This window comes from Peromyscus californicus, unplaced genomic scaffold, assembly GCF_007827085.1.
Source record: "Peromyscus californicus insignis strain IS unplaced genomic scaffold, ASM782708v3 Scaffold_21__1_contigs__length_65335640, whole genome shotgun sequence".
In the NCBI taxonomy this organism is placed as follows: Eukaryota; Metazoa; Chordata; class Mammalia; order Rodentia; family Cricetidae; genus Peromyscus; species Peromyscus californicus.
In genome coordinates, this window is record NW_026294514.1 from 1,137,453 (window position 1) to 1,159,806 (window position 22,354).

General features: G+C 36.7%; 1 protein-coding gene across 14 annotated transcripts in view; it reads left to right on the forward strand.

Annotated features, from left to right (window-relative positions):
* Gulp1 (GULP PTB domain containing engulfment adaptor 1) overlaps positions 1-22,354 on the forward strand; it is a 265,532-nt gene that overhangs the window by 239,006 nt on the left and 4,172 nt on the right. For 6 of the 14 annotated variants that reach the window (XM_052749363.1, XM_052749356.1, XM_052749354.1 and 3 more), the window contains 6 exons: positions 3,048-3,164; positions 3,417-3,440; positions 3,853-3,945; positions 10,075-10,299; positions 11,682-11,820; positions 18,487-18,581. In XM_052749363.1, coding sequence (XP_052605323.1) covers positions 3,048-3,164; positions 3,417-3,440; positions 3,853-3,945; positions 10,075-10,299; positions 11,682-11,820; positions 18,487-18,581 — 693 coding nt within the window. Of the gene's footprint in view, positions 1-3,047; positions 3,165-3,416; positions 3,441-3,852; positions 3,946-10,074; positions 10,300-11,681; positions 11,821-18,486; positions 18,582-20,237; positions 20,249-22,354 lie in introns of all 14 variants that reach the window. The other 8 variants (XM_052749364.1, XM_052749362.1, XM_052749361.1 and 5 more) reach the window with 7 other exon arrangements.

Sequence of the window (22,354 nt, forward strand, 5' to 3'; positions counted from 1 at the left end):
ATTCCATGCTGTGTAACTGCCAGATGCTTGGACGAAAAAAAACCACCTTAGCAATGAACTGAGAGCAGCTGATGACTACGGTCTTGTCCGTTGTCTTCTGTAGGGTGATGAGAAGGCTCTTACAGAGATGATGAAACAAGCTAAGCCTGGAAAGAGGTGTTTGTGAACCTCAGAGGAGACAAGCTAGTGTCGAGAACCCTAAGTGTTCCGCAGTATAAAGTCCATCAAATTAGAGAACAGACAGAAGGCACATCTCATTTGATGAGGAGGATCTATGGATGACAGATATGCACATGAAAGACGTCCCATGGTAGCATTTATTAGGAAAATGAAGTTTAGAAATCAAACTGAGACATTTGCTACCCAAAAGGTTACAATAAAACCTCCAAATGCTGATGAGAATGTGGAAACTGCATGACTCATGCGTAGCTGCTGGGAACACTAAATGCTAAAGCCATTTAGGGTAAACAGTTTGTAAGTCTTTTCAGAAACTTAACATGCAACTCTTGTATGAACAGTTTGGAAATTCACAACACAGAAATAAAAGTTTAAAATATTCACAGAAAAACAAACCTGACAATATTTACAAATGTGCATGCATATGTGTTTGTTTGCATGAGTTTAGCTTATTGCTAATAGCCCCAAACTCCAATCACCCTAAAGAGTAGGTGAATAAACACTCTTTTATACATTCCAACCTCAGAACTTAGCAATGGAAAGGAATGAGTTGTCAGTGCATACAGCAGCTCCATGGCTCTGCAAACAAAGGAAAAGACCAGTCCCAGAGCATAGTGTTCCATGATTCTACATCTATAGTGCTCCAAAACAGACAAAATCATAGAAACAGAGCAAATTGATGTTTGCTGATGGTCTGAGGGAAAGGTGAGAACAGACTGGAAAAGGAATGCCTCTACAGCAAGGTGAAGGATTGTTGTCATGAAGTTTTCCGTACTTTGGCTATATTATCCATATCCTAGCTGTGATTTGTGCTACACCTTTGAGACATGGTACCATTAGAAAGAGCAGGAGACAGTGTTAACAGGACCTGTCTGTGCAAATTCTTACAATTTAAGGTAAATCTAAAACATGTAACTAGTTTTTTTCAATCCTGCGAGTCAGCTCCCAAATAATGACATGGAGACTTATTAATTATGAAAGCTTGGCCTTAGCATAGGCTTGTCCCACTAGCTCTTATAACTTAAATTAGCCTGCTTCTATTAATCTACATTTTATCATTTGACTTTTTACCTTTATTTCATTCTACGTGTCCAACTTTCTCCATGTCTTGTTGGTGTCTCATTGACATGATTCGAGTGCTTAGATTCCTCCTCTTCTCTCTCCCTGGGAATCCTGCCTGTCCTCCAGGCCTAGTCACTAGCCATTCAGCTTTTTATTACACCAATCACAGCAATACATCTTCACAGTGTACAAATATCCCACAACAAAAAAAAAAAAATCACAAAAAAAGTGATGGCCTATTTGAAGCCAAACATTCATCTTACTTTAAATAAATAAATGCCGTAGAGATTCACTCATGACCCCAGACCTGCAAAGCCAAGCAGGGAAAGAATGTGTATGGTTGCATGCACCTTTAGTTCTATCACTTGGGAGGCAGAAGCAGGCAGATCACTGTGAGTTCAAGGCCAGCCTTGTCCACAAAGTGAATTATAGGCCAGCGAGCTTCAAAATATCAAAACAAAAACCACACAGCACATTTTCTGTTTGTTTCTAATTTAGATGATGGCCTATTCTACTAAACAATGGACTGCAGTTCCCTTAACCAGGATTAAAGCATGCCATGTTATAAAACTTTCACATTTATAAAACTTCCATTAATTCTGTGTAGAAAATTGGGTTATTGTCAAGACACACATGCATCATTAATATAGGAGGAATCCACTCTGCCCAATATGTCCATAGTGGAAACGTTTATAATAAATTCTTATAGTCATATTTTGTGTTTTAATTTTTGAAACAGCCTACATTTTTCATCCTTATTTTGTGTAGCAAAGCCCTCCTTTAATAAAATGACAGTGTCAATTAAATAGCTAAGTTTTAAGAAGAATGTTTTGTTTTAGGTAGTTCATAATACGTAAAAAGTATTAACAATGTTGGTTTGTTAAAGTGGGATTTTTCACTATTTAATGTTACCACTATTTTCCTGTCATTAAAAACAGAAATTCATCTTATTATGACATTTGTCTGTGCATTGACTCAGCTAATGCCTTATTAAGACCCTTTGGGTTAATTAAGTAAATAAATATTTTATTCTGATTTATGCAAATGCCAGGAAATTGTGGAGATTCAGGTGAATGAGGAATGAGGTAGTGGACTCTGGGTGTCTGTAGCTGTTTCTTCTTGATAGAATGTGTACCAGGTCCAATTCAGAAGAGAGCAATACTTTGTTCGTTTATCATCATCTTACAAAAAAATGTAAACTGTTAACACCACTGAAAATTAGAAGCTTTCAAATAAAATTTCACGTTTCTGCGCTAATATCCCACGTTTAAGATCTGACCCTGTTTGCAACTGCTCAGATCTCTGAGGAACAATGAACCAACAGGACCTAGTTGCTAGTCTAGAGAGGTCTTCCCTGGAATTGTCCATGGACACCCATACCCAGGTGGCTTCATTCCTGTCACCTGCCCAGAGCTTACAATCCCTTCTCGTTAGGAAAAGAAAGTAGAAACAAAACAGCAAGAGAAATCACTCAATTCGATGCTTGCATTTAATTGGTACCAGGTATTTAAGGAAGGGAGAAAAATAACTGCAGAAAGCTCTTCAATTCAACAGAGGGAAGGCTGCACTCACAGGACTTTCTAACTTGAATAGCTGCTCATTGGTGGCCTCCTTTTTCTACAGTTGATTTTATTCTTGAGGCTGATGGACCTCAGATCCTTATGCCAGCACAGAATACTTCCTACTAATGTCTCTGAAGACCTCCGGGTTTTTTTTTTATTTGTTTGTTTTGGCGGTGGGGGTGGGTAAATAACAGCATGATATATTGTTACTAATATGCAGATCTTCATTGTATGATTTTTACAAAGGCTGAAGAAATAACATTAACAATTGGCCAAGCTTTTGACCTGGCATACAGGAAATTTCTAGAATCTGGAGGAAAAGATGTGGAAACAAGAAAACAGATTGCTGGAATGCAGAAAAGAGTGAGTAACCTAACCTTCTCGCTTCATGTTTGTCTGATGCGCATACAGGGAAGTTTGCTTATGGTCGAACAGACTGAGAAGGCCTGCCATTAATTGTTCCTCACACAGCGGGTGCTGCTTTCGCCATATTCCTATAATTCTTCATCCTGGGGCCTCTGCACAGTCTTTAACTGTTTTATATTGAATTCCCACAAGAACTTAGTGTTCTCATGTGACTTTGCTTCACTTCCTGATGCTTCTCATGGGGATCAGAGCAGCAGAGGCAGCAGATGCTGGGTAAGTGGATTCCCATGCAGATCAGATTCCTTTGTAATTCAATTACTCCACTTCTCCACCCTACAGTCTTCACAAGCAGCTTTTCTGTCTTGTGGTTATACTCCAAGATTATGGGTATAAATTGTACAGCTCAACAAGAAAATACAGAAATGCACATTAGGAACATAAAATTCACACACACAAGGTTTTTTTATTTTGTTTTGTTTTGTTTTGTTCTTTAATTTAATGTCTTTCCAGTGACCCAAGATGTTCTGATATTTGCCTGGCTTTAGCAACCAGTTTTCCTTGTGCACCAGAGAACTTTTGAGTTTTAATAGAATAAAACGTTATTTGCTAATGTAGCTGAGATAACAGCCAATATGTTCCAAGAAAAAAAATCCTGAAAATTATTCAATAATCTTTTGATTTTTAGATCCAAGATTTAGAAACAGAAAATATGGAACTTAAAAATAAAGTACAAGATTTAGAAAACCGGTTGAGAATAACTCACGTGTCATCCTCTCCAGTAAGTACATTGAGTAAGTGTATCATTCTATGATGTCAAACACCTCTTGATCATGAATCCCGTACTGATTTAAGCCATGTTTTGTGATCAATATCAAAACGAAGGCTGGATAGAGATGAAGACTGCCCGACAAGGTGCTTTTCCATGTTTAAATTCTGTAGGTAGTTCAGAACATGGTTATTTTTCATGTTACTCTTTTTGTTCCCCCATGTTTTCTAAAATAATTTAAGCCCCACTTTGATCTTAAGGTTTAATATACTTTCTCCCTTTGTGGCAAATCTGCCCTTCTTTCCTGTTGGTTAGTATTTCCTGGGATAGACACAGTGGTCATGCAGTCTAGACCTGCAATGCTGAACATCACTTTAGAAAATAGACTGAGAACAAGACCATGTACTGGATGCGGTTGCTTCAGACACTGAAATGCGCAGATTCTGTTCAGACATCATGAAAACATTTGTTATGAAGTTATTTGTGTCTGACCTGATCTATTTTGAAATCCTTTCCTCGATACCAGGGATGATACCATTATTAAGTAATTTTTGAAAGAGGTGCAATTTAAAGCTATATTTTTTTCTAGCAAAGATGTATTTAATACTGAACATTTTTTCTGTTTAATAATCTCTACCATGAATAATCTTCATAATGAATCTTATTCACACTGTTTACAGCATGATTGCATGGACTTAAACACCATTGTGAGACAAGTAAACTGTTGGAAAATGAAAATTTTTATATACAGTATTTATATATAATTATATACATACACTTTTATAGACAATATCATAATGACTTACCAGTTCATCACCATGAAGAAGGATGCTTCTATGAGAACTGGGCTTAGGGCTTCAAACTAGCATGACCTGAAAGTTTGATCTGTTTTTCCCTTTACTTTCAGCTCATATTTTTCCATCCTCTGTGGGGAGTTGGTATGTCAATTGCTGACAGAACTGGTGACAGTCAGCTGCAATAACCAAGCAGAGGAAGGTTGGCAGACCCCTGAGTGGAGACAATATGCTTAGTGGGGTTATTGGTCTTAGCCTTCTCATCATAATCCCTCTTATTTTTTCCCTTCACTTTATACTCCTCTGAAGGGTTTTGTGTTGTTTCATTTTGCCTTGCTTCCCTTTTCTCAAGATACATAACAATGGCCTGTCCTCTGCTTTGGCTCTAAAAATGCAAAATGCACCACACACCCTTTGAGGCCATGTTAAAATGTTTATTGTAAGTCTTGTTGTAAAACACAGAGTATGAGGGAGAGTGCTTTTCCAGTGAGTCTTGAGTACTTGTTTCTAGAATTTATCAGGTATGCTTTGGTTCAGCCTTTGGGTTGTCAAAAAATAAAACAAGTGTGTCATCATTTGGGATGCAAACCCAAAGAATATTCATCATGTTTCCTTTCTCTGAGGACAGAAATCGGAGGCCATTTCATTGAAGGTGGAGGTTTGGGAGGATCCAATGGTTTGGGACACATTTGAAGAACTGCTCCCTCTCCAGCAGATCTTGCAAATATGTCCCAAAGCACAATGTCCTGCACTAACACTGGGTACCTGTGGAAAAATGGAGTCAGTGGTGAGGTTGTAAATGAGCATTGGAGGTTTGAATACAGTAAGGTCTTGGTTAAAGAAGACAAGGTTTCATTTAAGCAGGAAGAATAGGCTTAAGTATCTTACTGCAATTCAGAGACCTTCTAGAGCAGTGGTTCTCGACCTTCCTAGTGTTGTGACCCTCATGTTGTGGTGACCCCCACAATAAAATTATTTCATTGCTATTTCATAACTGTAATTTTGATACTGTTATGAATCATAATGTAAATATCTGATATGCAAGACCCCAATTAAAGGGTAGTTCAACTGCCAAAGGGGTTGTGACCCATAGTTTGAGAACCACTGTTCTGGAGCATGCATTGGTTATTCTCACCATAAGTAAATGATGAGTGTATGAAAAAGAACATAGAAAACTTTTGATTGTTAAAAGAGTCAATTAAAAATATTCTAGACTTCTAAAATTTAGTAAAGTTAAGTGAAATTACCAAAATTATGAATTATGACAAATCTGATCCAGTAATTTTGAAAATATTGTTATAGGGCTTTTCTTAATCTACTTCTATTCTTTATTTTTTCAGTACATTTTTTAGTTCAAGTAGAGTTACATCACTTTCCCCCTTCCCTTTCCTTCCTCCAGCCCCTCCCAGATGCCCTCATTCCAACCCTTCCCTGGATATCCAGCCAGTCTCATCTCCCTACTCTCAAATTGATAGCCTCTTTTTCTTTTATTATTTTTGTTACACACACACACACACACACACACACACACACACACATATATATATATATTTATGTATATGTTTTCACAAATATATAAATATAATTGTTGTTTGTGTGTATATAGTTTCAGGCTTTTCTTTTTATGAGATTATTAACAATGTCTTTGCTTTTTATTTTCTATTTTCTCTACACAGCAATAAGCTGGCATAGTACTAAGTACAACTATATTTACTTTACCCCTGTAAAAATAACTTCCCACCTTTCTTATAGTAAAATTTTAAAAATAAGTTTTTGTTACCTTCAATTGTTTGATATGAAGTAGCTTATGAATACCCATTTTTTTTTTTTTTTTTGGTTTTTCGAGACAGGGTTTCTCTGTGTAGCTTTGCGCCTTTTCCTGGAACTCACTTGGTAGCCCAGGCTGGCCTCGAACTCACAGAGCTCCGCCTGGCTCTGCCTCCCGAGTGCTGGGATTAAAGGCGTGCGCCACCAGGCGCACGCCGGTAGGATTTGCTGAATGAATACCCATTTTTAAAGGTTTGGATTGGGTCAAACTATTGAATTGGGAAAATGGCAGATGTATAATAATTAAAATACAAATTAAAGTGTAAGCATCTCTTAATGGTTTTCCATGTGCTTTCAGGTTAACCTATTTCTGGTAAGTTAGAAATAACTTGCATCTGTTCTTATGAAAAGTGAATGTTGCCTTCAAGGACACACTAGGAAAGCATACTTCATAGAATTCCTACAGCTTACTCTGGAATTGAGATTCTGTACACACTGTACATTTTACTTTTTTGTGTTGAACTTAGGAATAAAATATAGGATGCTTACAAAATGATTAAACTTGCCTGCAGTTTGGTTAAAGAAATAGAGGTAGTGTCTATATAGTAACTGAAGAAATACTATAATTGATTAAGGATCCCACATACAATAATATAGGTGAGTTGTTTGCACATAATTAAATTGTCATTATATGCTTAATGAGTTTTCAATGTGTTTGTGTTGAGTGGAACACCCCCCAAACAGATGACCTCTTTACTGGCCATCCCAACACAGAATATTCACCGTCCTAGATTCCACTCAGTTGTCTAAGTCATGGGTTCTTTTTCTGACAAATGAAATAGGCCTTGATATTACCCATAATATGTATCTCCTTATTACTTTGAGATTGTGGAGACCTTTTTGTTGGTTTTAGAAATTGGTCCTCATGCTAAAGTATCATTTAGATACACTGAGAAATTTCCGTTCCTTGACTCTACGCTTTGCTTTGTTCTGTGTTCTCGTGGTTTGGCAGTAGATGAGAGGCTGGTTTTCTGCCATTTGGGACTAATCGTCTAGGAGCAAGCTGATTTCCATTCATTATATTCACATGGCAGTGTCACTTATATTTATATTTGAAAAGAGGGTTTATTCTGCCCTCCTAGTCTCATGAACACCTTCGGAAGATTGTCCATTTATAAAATGTGGGCACACCAAGTTACGTCAAATTTTTCCTCATGATTTTTATGTCTGAGGGCTTGCATTTTATTTTACTAAGTCCAGAAGCTTTCAAACAAATCAAGCTAATCCCACAGGGTTAAATGAATAAAATTATAGTTTCAAGGAATACTGGACTGTCTATTGCTGGGTAAAACAAATGTCTCCCTTTCAATTAACCAGTGTTAGATAAAATTCTACTTTTATATAATCTACTGTGCAGCCACTGATTAGACTCAGTCAGACAATTACACCCTAAAATGTGTATTTCGTTGTGGGTAAATAAACCTAGTGCTTTCTCAACTACTCTTGAATTCAAGCTAGGCAAGAGCACATTATGAAAACTCTCAGTTACACAACAAGCCAAATATGAGTCTTTAAACAAAGGCACAAAGTTTAAACATGAACATCAGTAAAGAACATTTGGTGCCCACAAAAAATGATTACTAGTTCCCAGCTTCAGATTTGTTGGCTGCACACAGAGGATCCTGAGACAAAGCCTATGGAATGGGAAGCAAGCATGTTTTCTGTCCTGTTCCATCAGACAGTGCCTGCTCACAGCACTGAGCCTTGGTTTCAGGTTTCTTTTTGTGATTTGTGGCTAGGCTAGTCACAACCATTTAACTTAGATGATTTTTAAATGCAATATAAGATAATAGCTCCCATAATTAAGAAATTATAAACCCACTTTAGATTGGGAAGCCTGAAATAGTACTTTCCTGTTGGTATAAGTTTCAAATTAGAGTATTTGTTTCTTGTAAGGCTTATTTTTATGGTGATGTTAAAAATGTACCATCAGCAATTAACAACTGCTGAGAGGGGAGCAATTAGTCTTCTCCATGAATGAGCCCCCTAATGAGTTATCCAGTACTCGGCCCTGGAAGCATAGATGTACAAGTAACACTAAATGGACTCCCTAGGTTGTACCTATATGTTAATGCATTTATATACATATGTAACAATAGTAATTAAAATTTAAAAGGCATGGGTTTGAGAGGGAGTGAGGGAATTAAATGGAGTGGATATGGGAGGGTTGGAGGGAAGCACAGAAGAGGGTAAATGATGAAACTATATTTTAATTTTTAAAGTGCAAATTAAGAAGTGCCATAAAATGAAATTTAGAAGTATGCGTCAACATCTGGAAACTGGTGAGAAGAGGGCTGTCTACCCCACCCCGCTGCCGCAGAGCTGGGGCAGTTTTAAGTTGAGTCAGGCCCTTAGCTTCCCAGCTGGCCATATTCTCATAAATCTCTGCATTTCAAGCCTTGATACAAAGGTCTCCATCTGATACTCTTGGTCAAGACCTCTCTTTAATGTTGCTCCTAGCTTTGTTTATACTGGGTGGGGGGTCTTTGCAACACTTGTCCCCTCTCTGATTCTTTATTCAGCACTTCTCCCTCTCTTACAAAAAAAAAAAAAAAAAAGGAAAACCTAAACTTTAACCTTCAGAAATCTTTTGTTCAGGCTCCCTCAGCAATGATGTAGTGCCTCATCCCATACCTCTATCCTTTCAGTGCCTCTTGCAGGGAAAATACAATGCAGCAGTGATGGAGTAGGCTCCCTCTTTTTGGCCTCTTGCTTATTGTATCATAGTAAATGAATAGAGTATCAACTATAGCTTTGATGTCGGCTTGTTAATTGGCAACTATAGAATCTGACACCTGGAGAGAGCTCAGCTCTTGACAAGAAATGTCCACGATAAAAGAATGACTCTGAAAATCTTGACACTCAGACCCTGTTTACTATACTACTTACCTGCTGTTTATGACCTCCAATTTCTATGAGGTCTTTGTTAACTTCCTTTCAGTTTCCAGAGTGTCTTGCCATGGGGAACTCCATTATTTTCAGGATGGGCAGGGGAGCTGGAGTCACAGTTTTAGATTTTGGTTTTGCTTCTGAATGTACAGAGTTGTATATCCTACAAATCTACGGGCATTACTTCTGTGAAAGTGCAAGTATTGCTGTAGTCATACTTATAAAGACTGGAAAGTTACTAAAAATATATTAACACTAGAAAATTCTACAATCACTAACTATTCACCAGAATGTATCTTATGTCCATGACTGTTCATCTTACTGTACACTCCCATCACTGAGACCTTAAAATATATGACAGGCTTTCTTAGTTTATTCTCTCCTGTTTTCCTTTGAAGTCCTGGTGAATCTGATATTCTGTTTAAAACTATGAAAACATGACAATATTTCAATTAAAAGTGATCAGTGAGATCTTGTACAGATATTCATCTTCAGCTGTGTTTCAATTTAGTAAACTTACCCCTGAAATTTTCACAAAATACTTTTCCAAACAATCTTCACGCATGTCTTCACTCTCTGCAAGCCTCCTTTCTCCTTCTTAGCGTGTTTCTCCTTCTGTTTTTCTTTACAGCTGTCACACAGAGTGTCTGATCATGTGCCACATGTTTTGCCGAGATTCCCATCCTCTTTCTGGAGCAATAGCGATGATCCAGCTCCTTGTCTAAGCACATCTTCCATTTCTGTCACTCCTGTCAACTCGCCTGGCTCCAGACTGTCAGTGGGAGCGCTAATACCACCACCTTCTAAAAGTGGCCTGCTCAAGCCAGTCAGTGAGAGCAGCAATCTGAGACCTCATGTAACTTACTAAGCAGAAAACTCTACTATCCATTCCCTACTTAAAAAGAATTCTTGTAGAATGTGTCCTTTATGTAGTGCTAAAAAAAAAAAAAAAAGGTGTGCCTTGAGTTAATGTGATGGGACCTGGGGCCCTTATGGGATATTTTTATTTTCTTAAGTTACTGCTTAGCAGAGTTTGAAGCAGAGGTTCCTGGGAGTTTAGAAACCCTGAACATATGGTGTAGGATCAGTACAGATGCTAGGGGAGAAAAGAAATATTGCTGATTTGTAGTAGCAGGTAAGATTTAATATTTTTATAAGCTAAGGAGAGAAATGGAAGTAAGGAAGACAGATGAGGATTAGGAGAGCAACATTCCTAAATATAGAAGGAGTGAGGGGTATAATGTAAAGTATTGAAGAAGGGAAAATGACTGTAACTTTTATGCTGAAAAAATACACTAACAATCATTTTAGCTGAACAACTAGTCCATCTCTCTCTACATACAGCCATCCCCTGTTCTTTTTATTCTGAGACCTCTACTTTCACCATGAGCTGCTCTGGGCAGCATTCTTACAGTCTAATAGGAAATGTAAAAAGTTCTTCTATTCCTCTCTAAAAAGTTCATCCTTTAATCAGCTATGACAGTTTCCACAGAAGACTATACATTATTTTATCTTGTTTGACAAATTCATAATTCTCCCATTTTACATTGTTTTTGGCTGCATTTTCAGAGGATATTAATATTCATTTCTGTATTTCTTCCCAGTCCTGAGCTGCAGTGTATAATTTAATAATTTGGGTATTACATTGATGATTATTAATTTATTTTACAAGGTTGCAGTTTGTTATTGAAAACATGAAGTTATTCAGGAATAAAATTACTGCAATGAATATCAATTAATTTTTCTTGTACCTATAAATGCAAATTAATATACTTTACCTTTAAGAACACAAAAATGTAAATTGAACTTGAACATTTATAAGTGAGAAAGTAGTCTCTTATGTTCAATTGTTCTTTTAAAAACCATGCAAAGTCAACTGCAAAACTTTCCTTTTTTATTCAAATAGTTTCTAAGGTATTTGTTATTTTTTTCTGACAGGGTTGACAATTGTTTGGAAGTATACAAAAGCTCAGCATACCTTGCCAATCTATCTTTGACAGTGTCCACACTATTGTTACTATTCACTTGGGAACAAATTTTTGTTGTTTTCTTTTAAATGAGCATTTGGTGTATTAGTTTGAACCACAAGAAGCTATAGTTAACCACTTTTCATTTACAGAATGGCAAGGTATCTTACTCACCTCAGGGTTGTGATTGTGAGTTTGACATGTAGATGACATTCTCAGGATAGTAATATACCTGCATGGGTCATCACACTGATTCCTGTCTTCATTACAGGCCGGCAGTGTGACAGTGAAGTCTCCTTCCACTGACATCTTTGATATGGTTCCATTTTCCCCAATATCACAGCAGTCTCCAACGCCTACTCGCAATGGCACACAGCTCCCACCAGTACCTAGCAGATCTGCTGAGATCAGTAAGCACTCTAAGTATATAAGTATTCGTGCTATATTTTGGTGTTGTTTCAATCTTTTACCTTCTGTGAAAATAATGTAACAAGCCAACAGCTTTAATTATTGAAATATTATGCTTTTATATAGGTTTCCAATTTGATTAATTCTATATTAATTTATAATTGAGAAAAAATACTAAACACATCTCTATTTGTAAGTTGAATCTTATATGAACAATAAGATTTTGGTATAAGGCTATTTGAACCATAATAGAAACTGTGCGTTTCTATTTATTTAATATTCTAACTGTTAGAAATAACTAGGAGTCACCATGTAGTCATTTGTAATATGTTTACTAAAGTAGTTTAGATATTCTTGTTACAAGGCATTCATGTATCCTTAGTGGAAGAATATGTAAAGAGTGTACATCCTATGATTTTTCTGTGTATATTATTATTTAAGGTGTTTGTCTTTGATATATTAAATATTCAAAAACATTTGTAATGTATATTCTACATATCTGTAGACAACACTGAAATCTGTCTTTGGTGCATCAGAAAACATCAAGCAGGCATTTACAGTATAGGTCTATCTGATCTGTGCCCTGTCAGACTCTGAATGAGTTATTCCAATAGCCAAACATCAGCCACTCAAACTACATGAATACTGGGGAAACCAGTTTCATATTCCACCTTATTAAGATGTTTCACATACAGTGTCTGCAGAAGCCTTTAGTGCAAGGTAACAATGTAGCCTTTTGTTTCCTGTGTGGAACTTGGGAAAGCAGATTGCTCATTTTAATTACTCAATGTATTTTGCATGATTATTTTTTAAAGAAAAATAATAATTAGAGACTATAAATGTCAGCCTACAGAAATTTTTCAAAATATCTAAAAATTGGCATATAGAATGAAGAATTTTTTTTCACTCAAACCTCCATAGTATACAAAGCAAAAAATAGATTATCTAGTCTGCTTTTCATTGCAGTGATAGCACCATGACCAAAAGCAGCTTGGGGAGGAGAGAGACTCTTTCAGTTCACAGGATATAGCCTATCACCAAGGGAAGTCCGGACAAGAGCTCAAGGCTGGAACCACAGCAGAGACCCTATATGGAGGAACAGTGCTTCCTGGCTTGCTTGCTGGCTCACAGCGGACTGGGCCCTCTAAATCTGTTACCAATCAGGATCATGCCTACAGGCCACTATGAAGGAGGAAATCCCACAGCTGAGAATACTTCTTTCTAGATGTGTCACCAACCAAGATTCATCATCGTAATGAACAAATGATACTACATCAAACGAAAAAATCTTCTGTCCCACAAAGACGATCATTAATAAAGTGAATACTAATCCACAGAACAGGCAAAGGGGTTTGTGACATCTAAAATATATTGGTAATCCTAACAGCTCAATAGCCAAACTTTTCAATTAAAAACACAGACAGCAGACATGCCATACAAGAACACAATGGCTGGGTACATGAAAAAAAAAATGCTCGAAATCAGTATTCATTAGGGAAACATGTATCAAAACCAGAGTGAGATTTTACCTCACTCTGCAAGAATATGGAGAAGGACTCTTGTACATATTACAAGGATAGAAGGATAAACTAGTACAGATATTATAGCAAAAGTACGGAGATTTCTCAAAAAGTTAAAAGAAAATGCTACCGTACAATCCATTTATTATAATACTTGCTGTGTGTCTGAAGGGGCAATATCAATCTTCATGTTTAATTCAGTTACATTTGTCAAAAAGTAGAAAGAAACTACGCGTCTTCCCACTTACTAGTGGGTAAAGGAAACGGACTTGTGCACAGTGGAATACTGTTCAGCCAAACAGATGGAAATTCTGTCACTTTAAACAATAGAGATGGAACTGTTTGTTGTGTGTAAAGTAAAATAAAATAGGCACAAGGTTGAACATGCCACATGATCTCACACATGTGTAGAGTATAAAATCTGTTATCTCATAGAAACTGAGCATACCTTCATAGTCACTGAAGACCAAGGTTAAAAAAAGAGAGAAAGAGGGGATGTGGATTAGTGGTAAATTTTAGATCATGCTATAACCACCCTGAAGTAATGGGGTATGCTTGGTCCTTAAGAACATTCCCAGATCTCATTTTTTATCCCATTCACTTAGATAAAATCACAAATTCATGTGATAATGGATTAATTATAAATAAAAAGAGTGTTTTACACACATATTAGAAATGATGAGTTATGTCAAACCAGGTACCATATACTAAATAAGAATGCACTTGCTTAGAAAATCTGGATTGCAATTTCAAGTTAACTTAGCCTGTGTCAAAATGTGCTTAGTAACCCATGCCTTACGTAGGTCGTTTGTTTCATTGATAAGTATTAGAGATGTACCTCCCCAGGCTCAGTCAACTGCTACTCTACTATGTACACAGAATGAGTGAGTTTCCTCAAGTTAGGGGACATACTGAAGAAAAGTCATAAGACTGAAAGACTGATCTGTTAGAGTTATCTTTGAAAGTCTGAAGTCAGACCGTTCAGGATTTTAAACAAATATTAACAGGAAATATGGCAGTAGGAAGTAACTAGGTAGCAAGATAAGTGGACAGATTAGATACGACATTTGAGCATTAATCATTTGACTTGATTTTAATTATCACATTGCCTAAAATTCTAATCTAGAGAGGGGTTTTAGTTAAAGAATTTTAAATGCGTTCTTGACTATTCATTTATTTTAACCGTCTAGCAAACTTATGGAATTGAAAAGCTTCGAGGTTGCCCCTTAGTTTGTCTGTTCAGTGCCAAGAACTTGGCAGTTCTGCAGTGTTTTCAGTCCCACTTCTCACTTCCTTTGCATGTGCTTCTCCCTTTTGAGTATAGTCAGAATGTGTTAAACACTCCCTAGCCATCTTAGTTTCACAATGACGATGCCTTTAGCCTCTTCTTATTTCTCTAGTCCATGCTGAGCAAACTGCATGACATTTGCTCAATACTTATTTCTAGAAAAGAGAGAGAAACTTTGATAAAGAGCCACCTATTAATTGTCGTTCTTTCACGCCTGCCTTAGACTCAGCTAATCCTAATGTCGTTAACTATGTAGTATATATTCTTTGTAAAAATTTTTATTATACAAGTTAAGCTTGAGATGCACAAAATACACAAATGATCTCAGCGGTGTTATTAATTGTGTTGCACAGAAGTAAAATATTCACTTACATGAAGTATAGTATTTTTTTTATAACTTATAGGGAGCCACAGACTCTAGAGACTACATTAGAAAACCTCTTCACAGAAAACCACAGCATACCTACTTGTGTGCTCTTGCATCTCCCATCTGAGACATGACCTGTACTGCCTGACACACATCTGAAATCTGTAAGGATTCTGTATCCCAGGTTAAGAAAGTCTATGTGATGAAAATTTCTACTCTGATCAGCAGTTGTGGCCCATTCATTCATTCATTTCTTTTGACAAACATTCACAATGGGAAAGTGCTGTTCCACATGCTGGTGCCTTGGTCATTTTGTTTTGTTTTGGATTTTGTTTGTTTGTTTCTTGGTTTTTGTTTTGTATAAGCACCTGCTTAACTTACAGGCCAAGGTCACCTGATATGGCCTCAAGGAATGAAATCAGATCAGGTTGGAGGGACCACAGCACAACTGAGACTGTGACAGTTTTATTGATTGCAATCAGATGTTTTATACCTTTATCAGAAACAGGATATAATAGCAATTTCCAGGGTCAATACAGTTGTAGATGCCAGATTACAGTGAAGTTTGCAAGCCATACAGGGTACACAGGATTAATGTCTAAGACCAATTGTCCTGTCAGGCTTCCATGCTTCCATGACTACTAAGGGAACACACAGAAAAACACAAAGCAGCCCAAAGGCTTCACTGCCTGAGGGAGTGCATCCCTGAGGAGTGCATCATCTCTCAGGAACTGGAAGGTACATTGTGCCCCAGGAGCAACAGGTTCTAACCTGAAAAACCTATGGTGCAGGCCTCTCAAGGCAGCTAGGCTAAGACCACTCGATGGTTCCCTGCAGTTTTGTTTTGTTTTTTCAAGACAGAGTCTTACTGTGTAGCTCTGACCATCTTATAACTCACTATCTAGACCAGGCTTGCCTCAAACTAACAGATTCCTACCTGCCTGCCTCTGCCTCCCAAGTGCTGTGGTTAAAGATGTGAACCGCTATGTCCTGCTGTTTTGTTTTTCTGTTTACTTTTTTTGAGAATTTCATATGTTAGTTCAGTATTTACATCATTTACACCTAACCTTCTCCCCTTTCTAACTCCTAACTGCCCTCCCTTCAAATTCATAGCCTTCTTAATGATTGTTACATATATATGTATGTATAAATACAGCTTGTTCCATATATTTAGTATTACTTGTATATATGTGTTTAGACCTGACCTTGGTATTAAGAAGCTGTTTTGATACTGCATTCCTATCATTTTTTAAAATAAAAATCCTGTTAAAAACTTTGTTCACTGTGGTCTATGAAAATTCTATCATTTCATGTTGCTCAAGATAAAGTGGCTTAAAATTTTTCTCGGTAAAAGTGAGATACAAGTTTATGAACTACAAGTGAACTGCTAGCTTACAAATTCTGCACCCTGCTTTGCCATGGTGTTGTGAGGCAGCAACAAATGGAATTAGAGAAATCTCATATAGTATTACATTAATGTTAGAAAATACTAGAGTAAAACATCAGTGTTGTAATAGGTCAATTACTAAATATTGGTAATGCTGTTATTAAGAAGTTACACTAAAGACACAGAAAATTCTCTAGAAAGCAACTCATCATGGTCACAGACATTTTGCCATCGTGGTTTTGTTCATATGAGGTCTTACTATGTAGCCAAAGCTGGCCTTCAACTCTTTAGAACCCCAACCTCAAGTGACAGTGTTATAAATATGAACCACTATATGTGACCAAATATTTTCTAAAATTAGTTTTAATATTTTGAAAATTTTGTGCAATGTATTTTGATATTTATAGCCCACTCCTCCCCCTAACTTTTCCCAGATCCAACCCCAACTCATGTCATCCCCCTTTTTTATATAACTCACCCAGCCTAATTTGTGTTGATTATATACTCATGAGTGTGGGTCTATTCACAGGAACTCCACCCTTAAAGAAAACACACTCAGAAGCCAACAGCTATAGAAGTTCCTCAGTTAGAGGTCAGGAACTCATGAGCCCCTTCCTATTCCATGCTGGAATGCTGACTAGCTTGATCTTGGGCAGGCACACCAGCTACTATGACTTTATGAGTCCAGAGACTGCCGTATCTGCATGACACCGCTTTGCTCCTGTCCTTACTGACCTCTGGCTCCTACAATTTTTCTATTTCCTCCTGTAAAATCTTTCTAAATTTGAGGGATGAATAATTTAGATGTCGCATTTGTGGCTGAGCACTCCACAGACACTTATTCTCTGCATTTTGATCAGTTGTGAGTTTTTACATTAACCACCATATACTGCACAAAGAAACTTCTTTGAGTCTAAGAGCTACACTAATCTATATACATATAGATATGAGTTTAGAAGGCATTTTAATATGAAGTTCATTTAGTAGGATAATAATAGTAGGTCCAACATGGAGCCTGTGACCTCTTCAACCATGAGTTCTTGGCCAGATTTACAGCACCAGATAGGTGTTTCCTCCTGTGGATCAGACCTTAAATCCAATCTAAAAGTGGTTGGTTACCACCTTAATCTTTGGTCCACTACTGAATCCATGGTCTTACCACACCAGTCATTATCATAGCACACAGAATTCACAACTGGGTAAGACTTTTAATAATGTTTTTTTTTTTCTTCCGGTGGCCAAGTCTAAATAATACCCATAGTACTGTGAAAGCTGGCCAAAGTGAAGAAAGCTTCCTGGTTAGTGTCAACGTGATCTCTCCATATCCCATGACCCAAGTGTGTAGTGTCTTCAGCAATAAAATCTTGCCATAAAGTTCTGATATGCAGCCAAGAAATGGCTTGTATTGTTTGCTGGTATTACTGGACACCCCTGATCAACCTCTAGAGTAGATATCCACATTTGATATTGGGTTTTCTATTTGTCAACCTTTGGCTTCTAGGAAGAACATTGTCCTTTGTGTTGCATAACTGCAATTAAGCTCTTATATACACACAAACACACACATGAAGCTTATTAAATAGTAGGTTTCGGTATGATTTTCCATGCATCGTTAGTGTTAGTTATGCCTTCTCCAACCCTCTTCTATGTCCTACTCTTCCACCCTCTCCCTACCTAAACCTCCTGCATTTTCCCATCATATCGTCTATTGTGTTCTACTATTCTCCTCCCTGAAGGTCTTTCTTCACTTTCCTCTCCAATAATCCCATTCTAGTTTTCTAAATACTTCAAGTTAAATATACAACTATAAATATTTGACACTAATATTCACACATAATTGAGAACTTAAAACACTTGTTTATGGCAATACCATCCTGAATATGACTGATCCTGTCTTGCTAGAGAATTTCTAAAATCATAAAATATATTTTTGCATACTTAAATCAAAATGCCCAACATAAACTATAAGAATCAGTAGCTCATTCAGTCATGGAAATACTTCTATTAATATAATAAATAAATTCATACTTTTAAATTATAATCCTGATTTTTTTGTGTCTCAACTAATGTTTGATCATCTTACTAAAAGTGTTTTCTTCCTTATAGAACGGGACCTTTTTGGAGCTGAACCTTTTGATCCATTTAACTGTGGAGCAGGGGACTTCCCTCCAGATATTCAGTCCAAATTGGATGAGATGCAGGTGACTATTTTAACAGATTGGACAACACATTATTTATTTCTTTTTATTCTGCAACAAAGAAATGTTTGTACCAAAGCTCTATCCTTCATCATTGCTATAAAGGCTTATTTAAAGCAGTCAGAGTAAAAATAATTAAACTTACTCATGACCACTGTTACACATGCTGAGGATTGTGTCTTTCTTCCTTTGAATGATTCAATATATAATGGAAAGAAGATGCTTAATTTTTAATACAAAAATGACAAGATTCTAATTTTTCTAATCAAGAACTTAAAAGGCCATTACAATGAAATTTTAAGATTTTTGTCTCAGTCTTAATAGTTCTGAATTTCAAAACTGTAAAGATATTAGATGAGGGAAAATCTTTGAAAAGAAGCATTGTAACTGTGTCTCTCGACTCCTGGACTACTAAGAAGGCAGACACCACAGGCAACTTCTTTAGGAATGTGGTCAAGTAGATTTTTTTTCTCTTCTGTCTCTGAATTTTTCTGTAAGTTGTAAGAAATTGGTTTTTAAAGCTTCATACATTGGGCAATGATGGAACAACAGTCATATTTAGATCAGAATGAAGACTTCTCTTTGTATTTGCCATCCACATTTGGATAAAATAATTACGTCCTTCTGTACATCACAAACATCATAATTGATAGAATCCAGAAAAGCACTAGTTACTTGGAGCTGACTGAGATGAGATAGTCGAGACACTAATGTGAGGAGGCAGACTTATTTCTGCTTGTCCTGGCTTACCCACCCGCTCCTTTGGGCTTCACCACCCCTGCATACCTACCCCCAAATCAGAGGACAAACTGGGCCCTAAAGCTGGCAAACACATGCCTTTCCTTAAGACAGTAATACAAATATCCTCCCACTTGGATAAATGACATGCTGCCTGACTTATTTTCTAATTATTATGTACACATCTTTTTCATCTTAGATTTAGTAATATGCCTCCATTTAAAAGGTTGAACTATTTAAAACATGCCTTGAAGTTTTCAAAGAATATATTAAAATTTTCAAAATGTAATCACTTATAATTTCTTTTTGCAGAAAAAAATTTTTAGAACCTTAAAATTTACTAAAATCATGTCTTTCTTAAAAAACTCTGAAAAAATTATTAGTGACTGAGTCCTATAATTTTTATATAATTAGGAAACATCATAACATCAACAAAGTTCAAATTAAGAAGTCTAATGAAATAAGATGTATAGCATTTTGGGGTGAAACAAAGATCACTCTATCAAACTTCTGTTTATCTCAACATACATTGTGTCTGATGGCAGTGATTTCTCACCTTTATATCTCAATTACTTTGAAAATGGCACTTAAATGTGTCTTGCTGATGAGACATAATACTGTGTCCTCTCGGGAATTAATTCCCTTTCTTTGTTGTTATCTGTGCTAATTCGAATGCGCTATCTGGAACGATGCCTGTAGACTGTGAGCTTCCTGAAGGCCTTTTGTTTTTGATACCAAACTTAAAACCTCAATAGGTTTTAAAAGATAAAACTTCAGAATTTTGTAGCAACCCAGTTTGAGAAAATACAGGAGTGAGTTAGCATTGTGGTAATCAGGTAATCACTGGGATGTGATGTTTGGGTTTTGATGTTTCTAATACTTTCTTAATGTCTTTTTTTATTCTGCTTTCATGATGGGTAGCGCCAGAGATGGTTGGTATCTCATTTTCATCGTTTAAAGAGATAACAAACTTTTTAAGAGCTAAATTTTTGTATTTTCATGTTTTGCTTAATAACTATTCATTCAAGTTTCATGGGGATGTGTGTGATTAGTGTGTGACTAGTGTGTGATTAGTATTTAAAGAGGCTTCGTAACTCAGATCTTCAGGTTAATTTTTCAGTGATTGTCTATTTCATTGCTCACCACATTATGTATTTCTTTTAGTTCAAGACTTAATTGCAGGGCCACTTTAACTATAGTTATTAAAATAGTATTTCTTTCATTTAGAGTCTACACTGAATTTGTTATTAATCTTGCTCTCCTAATTAATCTAATATACACATATAACTGCTTTATCTTTGCATACTATATAAAATGCCAATGTAATATATTAAGCTGTGAATGCTATATGACACTAGTGATAAGCCTCCTAGCTAAATATTTGTTTTTTTTCTTTCTTAGAGAGGATTAAAACTAAATTATTCATGAGTTACAGTATTAACTTTGAAATTCTAGGAATGTCTTGTGCATGTGAGATTTAAAGCTGAACTATTAAGCCATATTTCATTTCAAATAGTTGGGCAATTTAATATATATTTGAAATACAATCATGTAGTTATTTGATCTGACATAATTTAAACTGCAAGGCATGTGTCTCTGTCAGACAAGGAGATAGGACAGTATTGATAGCCATGAACATATTCTATGAATTATAATAAGGAAATACAGAGTCAAGAGGATAATTCAGCTGGTAAAGTTCTAGCCATGCAAATGTGAGAATCTTAGTCCCAGAACCCATAAAAAAGGCAGAGTAATCTCATCACTAGGGAGGCAAAGGCAGATGGTTTCCTGTGACTTATTGGCCAGTGTAGCCTAATTAGGAAATTCCAAGCCAACGAAAGACCTTGTTTCAAAGGACATGGAAGTCATTCCTGGAAAATGACACCTAAGCTTGATCTCTGGCCTCCATATACATGCACATGCATGTGTGCATACACCCACACTTGCACATACACATACACCTGTGCACACATGAGTATGCAAACACACACACACGAACATGTATACACATATGCATAAAACTGTTGCTAGAGTTTTCCTGCCTGGCCCACAGTCAGGACAAATCTCTCTCACCTGCCAGTCCCAAGCTGCTCAAACCCGATCAAGTAAACACAGACACTTATATTGGTTTCAAACTGTATGGCCGTGGCAGGCTTCTTGTTAACTGTTCTTACAGCTTAAATTAATCCATTTCTATTAATCTATACCTTGCCACGTGGCTTGTGGCTTACCGGTACTTTACATCTTCCTTGTCCTGATGGCGGCTGGCAGTGTCTCCCCTCCCAGCTTCCTGTTCTCTCAATTTTCCTCTCTGTTAGTCCCGCCTATACTTCCTGCCTGGCCACTGCCAATCAGTGATTTATTCATTGACCAATCAGCAACACATTTGACATACAGACCATCCCACAGCACCTCCCCTTTTCTTTTCTTAAAAAGGAAGGTTTTAACCTTTACACATCTCCAAAGTCAGCTTGGTATATTTGGGAATTTGGGCGTAGCTTTTCTTACTACTTCCTGCTGGAGGGGGGCGCTGTATCTTCTGGGGAAACAAAGAACATTTTAGGATTATGGAGTAGTCCATGAGGGTGTATTCGTCTGAGCCAGTTGCCTTGAAACGGTTCTGGATGTTGGATCATCTGGGCCATGGTGTCATCGGAGACCTTTCAGGGGGTCTTGGTTGGTCACACCTGATGTATCTTAATCTGGAATAAATCCATAGCCTCTGGCTTTCTGTGGGAACAAAAGCAAAATCTCCTTTCCAAAGCAACATATCCTTATATCCAAATTTTGAAGTCAAGGTACCTTTAAAATACGCATATTGGTTTAACTCAGCTTCCTTTACAATCAAATATCTCTCTGTAGTTAAGAATCCCAAAGACAACACAATCCAGACTTTCTGTGTAATAGTCATCTCTACGTGGCTTATTTTTTATATTAATTTTACTGTCTCTTTAAAGACTTTATTTTTTTTTAAAACCATGTATTTGTTTCTATACTGTATATATCACCTTTTTTTGTCTCTTTTAAGCCTACGTATA